The 10,747-nt window shown below is 41.3% G+C and overlaps 1 protein-coding gene across 1 annotated transcript in view; it reads right to left on the minus strand.

Annotated features, from left to right (window-relative positions):
• Positions 1–3,181: 3,181 nt before the first annotated feature.
• The window catches only part of LOC143041086 (2-hydroxy-3-oxopropionate reductase-like), a 31,949-nt gene continuing 24,383 nt past the window's right edge, over positions 3,182–10,747 (minus strand). The window contains exons 5-8 of the mRNA XM_076212780.1: positions 10,491–10,637; positions 5,915–6,032; positions 3,877–4,058; positions 3,182–3,610 (exon numbers count right to left, since the gene is read on the minus strand). Coding sequence (XP_076068895.1) covers positions 3,401–3,610; positions 3,877–4,058; positions 5,915–6,032; positions 10,491–10,637 — 657 coding nt within the window. The 3' untranslated portion in view covers positions 3,182–3,400. The remainder of the gene's footprint in view (positions 3,611–3,876; positions 4,059–5,914; positions 6,033–10,490; positions 10,638–10,747) is intronic.

A 10,747-nucleotide genomic window follows, 5' to 3' on the forward strand; every position in this document is an offset into this window, starting at 1 on the left:
AAGGTAAGGATGTTTTGGGGGCTTTTATGGATCTGGAAAAGGCTTACGACAGGGTAGACAGGAAGGCACTGTGGGAGGTACTGCAGATATATGGGATAGGAGAAGAGCTGTTAAGAGCAGTCAAGAGATTTTACGAACGTAGTAGAGCTTGTGTTAGGATTAGAAATGGAGAGGGATGGTTTGAGGTAAAGGTGGGACTTCGTCAGGGATGTGTTATGTCGCCCTGGCTGTTCAGTCTATACATGGATGGGGTAGTGCGAGAGGTGAATGCAAGGGTAGTGGGTCAGGGGTTGGAGATGGTTAAAGAAAATGGAGAAAAGTGGGAAATAAGCCAGTTGTTGTTTGATGACGACATCACGTTTGTGGCAGGATCAGAGGAGGGATTGAGGAAGTTGGTGACAGAGTTTGAGAAGGTGTGTGAAATAAGGAAGCTGAAGACAAAATGTGGGCAAAAGTAAGGTGATGAGATGTACAAGGGGAGAGAGTGACAGCAGGCTGGAAGTGAGTATTAAGGGTGAAAGACTGGAGGAAGTGGATAGTTTTAGATACTTGAGTGCAAATGTGGCAGGAGTAGGAGGAGTGGGGGTGGAGGTAGAATTTAGATTGAGAGAATCGAGTAAATGCCTTGGTGGATTAGAAATTGTAATGAGAAATCGATATTTGGAAATGGATGCTAAGAGGAGGTTATATGAAGGAGTGATTGTGCCAACACTCTGTACAGGGTAGAAACATGGAACATAAGAGAGGAAGAGAGAAGGAGTTTGAATGTGTTTGAGATGAGGTGTCTGAGAAGCATGATAGGGGTTACTAGGCTAGATAGAGTGAGAAATGAGGAGGTGAGGAGGAGAACAGAGGTGGAAAGGGAGCTGGGAGATAGGGTTGATGAAAGAGTATTAGGATTGTTTGGACAAATGGAAAGAATGAGTGAAGAAAGATTAGTAAAAGAGGTGAGGAAGGCAGAAGAGGAAGGAGTGAATATGAGGGGGCGTCCTAGGATGAGATGGATGGATGGGGTGAAAGAGGCATTACAAAAGAGAGGAATGTCTGTTGAGGAAGAACGGGAGAGGACAGAAGATAGGGGTGAATGGAGAAGGGTTATATATGGATGATTCTATGATGCATGAGGGGGAGTGGGTGGGGGATGGGAGGTGAGGAAGTATGGATGAGAAAAAAATTTACGCAGCCCGAAGGGATTTCTCCCTGTCTTCTCCTTTTATGCATGAGAGGACGGAGAGGGGGGTTTGCCGAATTTATGAAGCGGCCTTGCTGTGGATGTGCTGTGTCTTGCGACACTGCTTCTGACCCAGGGCAGTGGACAGGATGCAGGTATGACCCCTCATCCAGGAGGTGCCAAGATAATAGGGAGGGTGGAGGGGAGTGGAATGTGTAGGGAATGGAATGGGTGGGAGTGGTTTCTATGCCTTTTTCTTTTTGGCTACCCCCGTGTAAGGGGGGAAAAGCCTTTGGTATATGTATGTATGTATTTCTGATAAGTTTATCTGACCTTTGGTATATCTTAGAATTAATTCTGTTCTAACATCTGATTTTGGCGTTTTGAGTTCTGCGTTTTCTGTATTTTTTCATCAATGGCCTATCCATCTAGTGAGTGACAAGCTAAAAATGTTATCAGTCCCGATATAACTCGTTTCTTCACACATTTGTTATCTTCTGAGACTTGTACTTCTGAGTGCGTGGCTATTCTATTTTTCCTACACTAACATACAATACATTACAATGCAATGCAATACAATACCACTGTATACAATGGTTTAATTCTACTTTTATTTAATCTTAGTAAAAGATGACAAACGATCATGTCTGTCTACTGGTCAGCAGTCTTGAGCTTCTTCAAGACACTGGATATCAAGTAACTTTTGTATGTGTGTGCGTGTGTGTGCGTGTGTGTGTGTGTGTGTGTGTATGTGTGTGTTTGTGGGGGGGGGGGCTACATGCCCGGACCAGGTGGTTCGGTATAACAGGACATGGTATACCCCAAGAAGTCCACATGTCGGTCCTCGACCGATAACACTTCTAGTCTCGTAATTTCACTCACAAGGCACCTTGCCCTCGTTACGTCAGTTTTACTAATTCCAAGTTCATCTTATTCAGAAGGCCCCATGCCTTGTACTTCTCATACTTCAGACCAGTCCTTAGGTTAAGGAAAGTGGTGGAATTCCTTTCTTTTCTATTCACTAAATTTACACTGTCTTTGGTTACACACAGGATCTCTCTCTCTCTCCCCGTCTTCGTCTCTCGAAATCTCCATATCATACGCCAAGCTACCTTCGTCTGACGTCACTAATTGTTCTCATCCAATCTCCTCTGACTTCTTAAATAAATGTCACACCTTAAGGGCGTAACTTTAAATCCATCCACCAATAATCTCTCTCCTCCTCCACCTTTTTCTCCAATCCGGAAGGCTGCTACATTGTCACAAGCAATATCGTTTACCTCAGCATTTGTCAAACGAAAAATAGCTTAGCGCTCACACATTGTTACATTAGCATATTTCATCGCCGCTCCAACCCTTGTTTATAAACAGTCAATTCCAAGCTAACGCGAGTCTGACTCAGCTATTGCCGCTCATCGGCTGTTGTTTACCTAGACAGTACGGCGACTAAACAATCCGCGACTCAGCTCTTCGCAGTCACAACAACTGTTATTGAATTAGCATTCGTGTTCTCCATCTACCTCTGCATCTACCTAATTGTCTACCTCCATCTACCGGCCTCTTACACCACACTATATCAGGAGTTAAAGCGGCCCCGGGTATATTATGGCCCGAGACAATTCATACTCTGGAGTATGAATTGGCTGAGGCCAGATTATACACCTCTAGGCCATGATCTCGTGACCCACAAGGTGTTGTCTGCCGTGTTGTCACATACTGAATCAAAACATTCAGCATATACCGGAAGCTGTCCACTACCCCAAGTATGTTAACATGGAATATTCTAAATGTATATTGATTTTTTCATTAAATGGTAAGTGACATGAGTAATTGTTATACATGTAAAGAAAAGAAGAGACTTGTTAAACGATGTGGTATCTCAGGTCAGGCGACGTTGCGCCGGCTCCCGACCCAGGAATGTCTGTGTGTGTGGGTGGGTGGGGGGGGGGCCACTGAGTCACAGGTGCAAGGGTCACTTATTCATCCTTTGTCAGTCATACCGGTCCTACATGCAAATATAAAGAAAACGGTGTCTCCCCCGTTTTCTTTGGAGATGGTTTAGACGTAGTAACGCTGCTGGTTTTGCCGGCCACATCCTATGGGTCACCAGATACTGGAAGAAGTATAGTGTAAAGAGGTTTTAATTATACACAAGAATTATTAATTTGTTCAACATTTTATTGGGGTTACTTTGGCCTGTTACGCCGGAACATTTAATATCTGTAACATTTACTTCTTGATGCTACGATGTTTGACAACGACAGAACCATCTTCGATATGGTTATCATACTCCCAGTCATCGAAACCCTCGAGCCGGAGGGGTTCTGCAAGGTCCTCCTCCATAAGACGTGGTGGCACGTAGCAACCCACGTGATCTCCATACGTGTACTGCGCGTGGCGGAACGTGGAGAGGACATGCTGATGACACTGCATTGGAGTCTAGAATAAACAAATAAATGACAATCAGCATTTTTTTGGTTTTCAGTGGAGTAGCTACTGTTTCCATGCTCATGACCCCTCCGCTATTGAAGAATGTATCATGAAAGTGGTCATGCCAGGTATGGAGTCACATCCAGCACGCATCTTCTAATCCTAAATCTATAAAACTCTGGTTTGTCCACATTTGTAATGATCAGTGTGGCGGTGTCTAGCAACCTCCACTCTACCAATGTATCAACGCCCCTAAAGAGTCCACGTGTCCTTACCCTGAACTTCTTGGCCATGTCCATCCCAAGTTGCATATCCTTCGTGAAGAGATCGACAGTGAATGAGGTGTCATACGAACCGTTGAAGTAGAAAGGACAGGCTGTCTCCCAGGCAAAGCTGTTGCCGACACTCACTCGGATCGCGTCCCAGAAAGTACGCAAATCAAGGCCGGAACGCTTGGCTGAGGGCAGATTAGAGAAACGTTATGGTGCTCAAAAGTCGGTATTTATGGACCTCTGTTTGTACACACACACATAAACCACATGAGAGAACAAGTTCTATAATTATATATATCATTTCTCCCTAGACTTGACCATTTAATTAGTAGATGACGTTAGATATAAATAAAATAACCTAGAGAGACCACAAAAAAAGATTGTCCAAGGATTATATCGAGACAGATTTAATTTTGAGGATACACCCAGCTAGGCTGTACAAGATCGTCTGACAAGAACTAGAAAAATGCAATTTTAGTTGTATAAACTTCACAAACCCTTTCGAGTAGTGTTTCTCAACCTTTAAAATTTTGTGGACCCCTTATTATATATTCAGGGGACTCCTTACATCGACTTATATATTCAGGGGACCCTTTGATATGGGATCTGATTGGGTATAGTCACTTTTTGGAAGCATTTAGTGATAGAAACATTATAATATACTATACAAATCATCGCCACATTCTGAGAGATGCAACTAGTCAGTAAAAAAAGTACATTTCGATTGAGGCACATTGTGTAATCATGAATTACAGATAACGGAGGCATGGCATGATTTACTTTAGCATATTGAATTCCATGTCCTACTGACCCCATGGTAGGTTTTTGCGGCCCCCTAGCGGTCCGTGGAGCCCTGGCTGAGAAACACTGTTAGAGAATCTATTTTGAATAACACCAGACAATGCTTTATCTTGAAATGCGGAATCATAATTAGGAGATATCTCCATTGTCGGAGTTATCTTCAAATGAAATCGAATTAAGTATAAGTTTCAATCTTCGATTTGTCGATCAGTTTATATAAGATAGGAGAACAGTTGGGTTGGATTTATGCACCTACAGCCAAGAAGTAACGAGAAACTAAAGTGTATATGCCTTAGAAAAAGTTATGTGGATCCATGAATCTAGGAAATGGGATTTAAATTACAATTTATCAAATACATTATCTACTCGGTAGACACGGATTCAAATGTATTCTTTAAACATTTGTTCTGCCAGCGATAGATATTTGTAAGCCTTGTATCACATCATGGACAACAAGTGCGGACCAGGATAAGAACATAAAATATAAGAATGGAGGAGATTGCAAGAAACCATAAAGCCACTAGGCAGTTCCAGATCCTTTATCTCTTTTCATTCCCCATTTATAAAGTTATCTAATATTCTCTTAAAACAGACAATTGTTTCAGCGGTCACTACATGGTTACTAATTCCATTCCATTCGTTAACCACTCTGATGGTAAACCAAAATTTGTCCAATTTAAATCCATTACTATGAGTCCTACCCTGCTGTCTTACTATGATGACCTTGGCTGTATCAACCCTGTTAAAGCCCTTGACCAACTGGAATACTTCTATTAGATCAACCCTCACCCCTGGCTCCCAGTCAGAGGAGCTAAAGTGCCAAAGCTACACGAAGGGGATCTTAGGACAACAGTGAAACATTAGGAGAAATAAGCAAAATGAGGTTATGATCAGATGTGCCCAGCGGAGAGAATATGCAGGATATACTCAGTTTACTACTAGCTCCACTCGTTCTTGGTAGAGTTGATGTGCTTGCATCACCAAATCCGAGTAGCTGATGTTGGGTATTACAACTACCGCGATCGTTCAAGCGCTTCAATATGTACTGCGCAAGCCATGTTCTCCAAACCAACTTCATTTTGCGTTACTGGGCAAGAGCAATGTATGCTAATACACTAAAGAGCATGGCAATTTGCGCACACTTTTGCCGGCATCCAAAAGAAGAAAATTAAATACAGATATGTCTACTTTTCCTCGTTTAACAAGAACTGACAGAAACATGAGAGTTCCTTGTGCTTACCCAGCATAAGACTTTCGGCTGCAAGAAGTGCGTTTCCCGCGCAGAGCATGTTGGATTGCACCTTGACTATCATGGCTGACCCAATGGGTCCGATGTGCATTCGAGTTTGATAGGAACACTGTAAATTCGTGGTAAAAATCAACTTAGAATAATTGCACACGTCATTACAGACTCTTAAGATTATGTAAGACACCAAAAGAGTAAAATATGTAGAATAAGAAAATGCATTTTTATACATTCACTCCATTAATAAATGCCGAATAGAGCAAGGTTTGTAATAAATGTTATTTACGGACCATCAGATCTTTATAATTATTACCGACTGTTGTTATTGACCTTTAAGCTAAGGTGACACACCTTACACATGTTATTATGACCACTGCCACATGATTTCACTGGGATCAAAGAACATTAACTTAGCAAAAATAAATTAAGATCACTTCAATTAACCCCGTCGCTACGATTATACACTCCCAGATTCTGGTCTAGCTGACACAATTAAACGACATCCTAACATAGAGGTAAAATATTTTACCTTCAAAGGGAAAGGAGGTTCCCTCAGCCGAATGAAATTGCACGGTAGCAGCCTGAATAAACAGTAAAGCACTGTTTACACGTGTTAGGTTGAGAGGCAAGTCAATGGTGCAAGTTACTTGAACTGGAGAGGAAAGCGAGCAAGTACATGTTCACACAGGCCAAGTCAGATGAATTTAAGAATCACTTAGATAAACACCTGAGCAAGATGCTGTAATGATTATCATTTGTTTTATATTATTTGCTTATTTGTTTTGTTATCATTTGTCCGCTTGTTTATTATTATTTGCTTGATTCTCGTTTATCATTAGTTATATGTCAAATTATTATTATTTACTATTTACCAGTTTGTTTATCGTTTAACGATACCTATGTATTTATTTATTTATTTTATTTATTATTTACATCATTATAGTTTTTATTTATTCATTTATTTATTTATCATTATTATGATTTTTCCCCCCGTCCCGTTTTTTTGTCGCCTCATACGACTCAAGTGGAAAGACTCGGTGGTAGCATTCTCTTCCCCCACCACAGGGTAGGCGAAAAAAGGAAATGAATATTAAGAGAAATGAGTAAAGGCAGCAATGACTGCAACAGCTCTGTAGGGAAGAGGCCAAACGCAGAGTATGGGAGTCCAATATATTTTACGTTTCGCCCAGCAGGGCTTCTTCAGAAATAACATCGATGAAAAACATTTTACTCCTTATATAGCCCGAGCCTTGCGGGGAGAAACAAACATTAAAATGGTGTACTTACAATTTGCGCAAATTGCTTGTTACTTGTAATTAAAATTGCCAATGGTTTGTTAATTGTAAAAAAAATCCACTATTCTGATTTATATTTTCTATGAGGGATATAAACGCCGATTCTAAACATCTACGTTTCATTGTATCGTTTTCATATTTTATAATCTTGGAATTATTCCAATCAGCATTGTGGCCGGTATCGAATCTATGTTTAACAATGGCATTATTCATATTGTATGTTTTCATATCATATTTATGTTCTAATACTCTCTTATCAATACCACGGAAACTTTCACCAATGTAAACCTTTTCACAACCTAGACATGGCACACAATAAATACCTGCTTGACGAATATTTTCCCTGCTCTTATTTCGGTTTTTAATGAGATTACCAACTGTTACTGAGCTGGTTTTAACAACCTTAACACCAGCCTTGTTTAATAATGGGGAAATATTGTCTGCAACTGAGGTATTAGGTAATATGATCTTCTTTGTATATTCTTCTTTTATTTTTCCAACTCTTTTGTGAATAATTCCAGCTTTCTTCTTGGCTTTTAGAATAAAATAAGGAGGGTATTTTAGTTCAGTAAAAGCGTTAAAAATTTTATTAAATTCTTCATCCAAATACTCCTCTGAACATATTCTTAAGCCTCGAAGATAAAAACCTATGATAATTCCCATTTTGGTTTTCTTATCCGTAGCAGAGTAAAAATGTACATAATCATTATTATTTGTCTTTTTTCTAAAAACTTTAAACTTTACATTATTTCCGTCTCTTATCAAAAGGGTATCAAGATAGGGCAACATGTCGTTAGTTTCATATTCTGCTGTAAACTTGATACTATCTTCTACAAGATTTAACTGATTTAAAATCCTACTCAAATCTAACCTACGAGGAGCTATTATAAGTACATCGTCGACGTATCTTAACCAAACTAAGTCTCTAGGGACAATGTTGCTAAAACTAGTATTTTCTAAATGTTCTAGAAACAAGTTCGCCAGCATTGGCAATTTTAATTACAAGTAACAAGCAATTTGCGCAAATTGTAAGTACACCATTTTAATGTTTGTTTCTCCCCGCAAGGCTCGGGCTATATAAGGAGTAAAATGTTTTTCATCGATGTTATTTCTGAAGAAGCCCTGCTGGGCGAAACGTAAAATATATTGGACTCCCATACTCTGCGTTTGGCCTCTTCCCTACATTAAGAGAAATGGTACAGGACAGCAACAAGGGGTTGGGAGACAGCATAACGGAGGGAGAGACCCTAGCATAAAGGTATCATCATTTCTCTATGAACAGAGTTTTCCTCTATCACAGACAAAATAATGTGCGGCTCTGGTCCGCATGGGGCACCCCATATAGACCCTAAAATACCAACTATTATGCTACTCTGCCACAATAACATGCAGCCAATATCCCGGACGGGGGATGGGATTAGGAGTCTTAATACCTGTAGCCCCAAAGGGAACATTCCTAAAAAATAGTAAAGGCACAAGAGGGTCTGGGAATTTTCTAACCAGTACCCTAAGTTTTGGGTCTTTTAATGTGCGTGGATGTGGTACAGATGAGAGTAAAAGGGAAGAGATAGGCAGTATGTTTGCTAGAAGAAGGATGGATGTAGTGGCTTTGAGTGAAACTAAAGTGAAAAGGAAGGGCGAGTGTGAGTTTGAGAGTGTAGTTGGGAGGTACTCAGGAGTGGAGAGGGGACGAGGGAGAGAAGGGGTGGCTATACTAGTAAGTGAAGAGATAAGTAAGCGGGTAGTGGAGTGGAAGAAGGTTTCATTAAGGTTGATGTGGATGAAGGTGAAGCTGGGAAGGGAGATGTGGGTTTTTGTAAGTGCGTATGGGCCTGGTAGCGAGAAGAGCGTAGAGGAAAGGGAGGCTTTTTGGGTAGATTTAAATGAGTGCATAGAGGGATTAGGGAGAAAGGTCAATGTAGTAGTATTGGGAGACCTTAATGCTAGGGTAGGAAACGGACCAATAGACGGAATGATTGGGAAGTATGGAGTTTCAGGTAAAAATCGGAGAATTGATGGTGGAGATGTGTCTTGAAAGAGAGTTGATGATAGCAAATACAGTGTTTAGAAAGGAAGTCAAGCTTAAGTACACATGGGAGAGGGTGGTGGATGGAAGGGTGGCAGATAGTGTTAATGGACTATATAGTGGTGACCAGGAGTATGGTAGGAAGAGTTAAGGATGTACATGTTCTAAGGGGAGAGAGTGGGGGAATATCAGATCATTTTCTGGTGGAAGGTAAGTTGAGAGTGGAGAATCGGTGGAGAAAGAGGAAAAGGGCAGAAGGTAGGGAGGTACTTAGAGTGATCTACTTAAATGAGAAAGAAAAGGAGAACGAGTATAAGATGAAGCTGAGAGAGGAGTGGGAGGGAGTGAAGGACAGAGTAGAACTAGAAGTGGAGGAGGAATGGGGATGGTTCAAGGAGGGAGTCATAAGGTGTGCAAAGATGGTGTGTGGGACAAGGAGGGCGGGAGGAAATAGAAGGAAGGATGGTAAGTGGTGGGATGAGGAAGTAAAGAAGGGTGTAGAAGAGAAGAAACAGGCATTCATAGATTGGCTATAAATTAGGACGAGGGAATCGTATGAGAGGTACAAAGTAAAGAGAAGGGAAGCTAAGCATAAGATAAAGGAAGCAAAGAGGAGAGCAGATATGAAATGGGGTAAGAGTATGATAGAAAATTTTGAAAGTAATAAAAAGATGTTTTGTAAAGAAATTAAAAGAGGAAGAGGAGGCGAATCAAGTAGAGAAGAAATGGTAAAAGGTGCAGATGGAGAGATGATAATGGAAGAGAAGGCAGTGAGAGGAAGGTGGGCAGAGTATTTTAGGGAGTTCCTAAATGTGAAAGAGGATAGGGAGGGAAAGGTAGTTGCAGTGGGAAGCGCTATGAAAATGAGAGTGATGACTGAGGAAAATGAAGGAGAAATAGGGAAAGATGAAGTGAAAGTAGCTGTTAAGATGATGAGAGCAGGTAAGGCTATGCCTTTTTCTTTTTGGCTACCCCCGTGTAAGGGGGAAAAGCCTTTGGTATATGTATGTATGATTTTTTTCGCATCCGACCTAGATATGGACCAAAAGGTCTCCTGTCGGTATGCTCCGCCTTTGTAGTCCTTTGTAATCCTTTGTGATCATGTACTTGCTCGCTTTTCTCTCCAGTTCAAGTAACTTGCACCATTGACTTGCCTCTCAACTTTCCCCGTGTAGACGAGGCTTGAAGCCTCGCACCGCAGCCAAAGGGTTCCAGGATACATAATTCTAAAACCGAAGACTGAGAGAACCTTGAGAATGGGTTCCATGGCGTCACTGACATCCTTGTCTCCTCCGAGGTAGACGATCATCTGGCCCTTGGTGAGCGGACCCATTCCTCCCGTGATCGGAGCTTCCAGGATGTGACCTCCGACAGCCCGGACCCTCTCGTCGTAGTCCTGCTCAGAGATTGACCCGATGGAAGGAAAGAGCGAGGCGTTAATAAAAAGCCCACAGGACAGTGTTCTTAGACCAAACAGGAAATGTGTGTGTGTGTGTGTGTGTGTGT

Source organism: Oratosquilla oratoria, chromosome 2 (genome assembly GCF_046742065.1).
Source record: "Oratosquilla oratoria isolate Oo_2021 chromosome 2, ASM4674206v1, whole genome shotgun sequence".
Lineage (NCBI taxonomy): Eukaryota > Metazoa > Arthropoda > Malacostraca > Stomatopoda > Squillidae > Oratosquilla > Oratosquilla oratoria.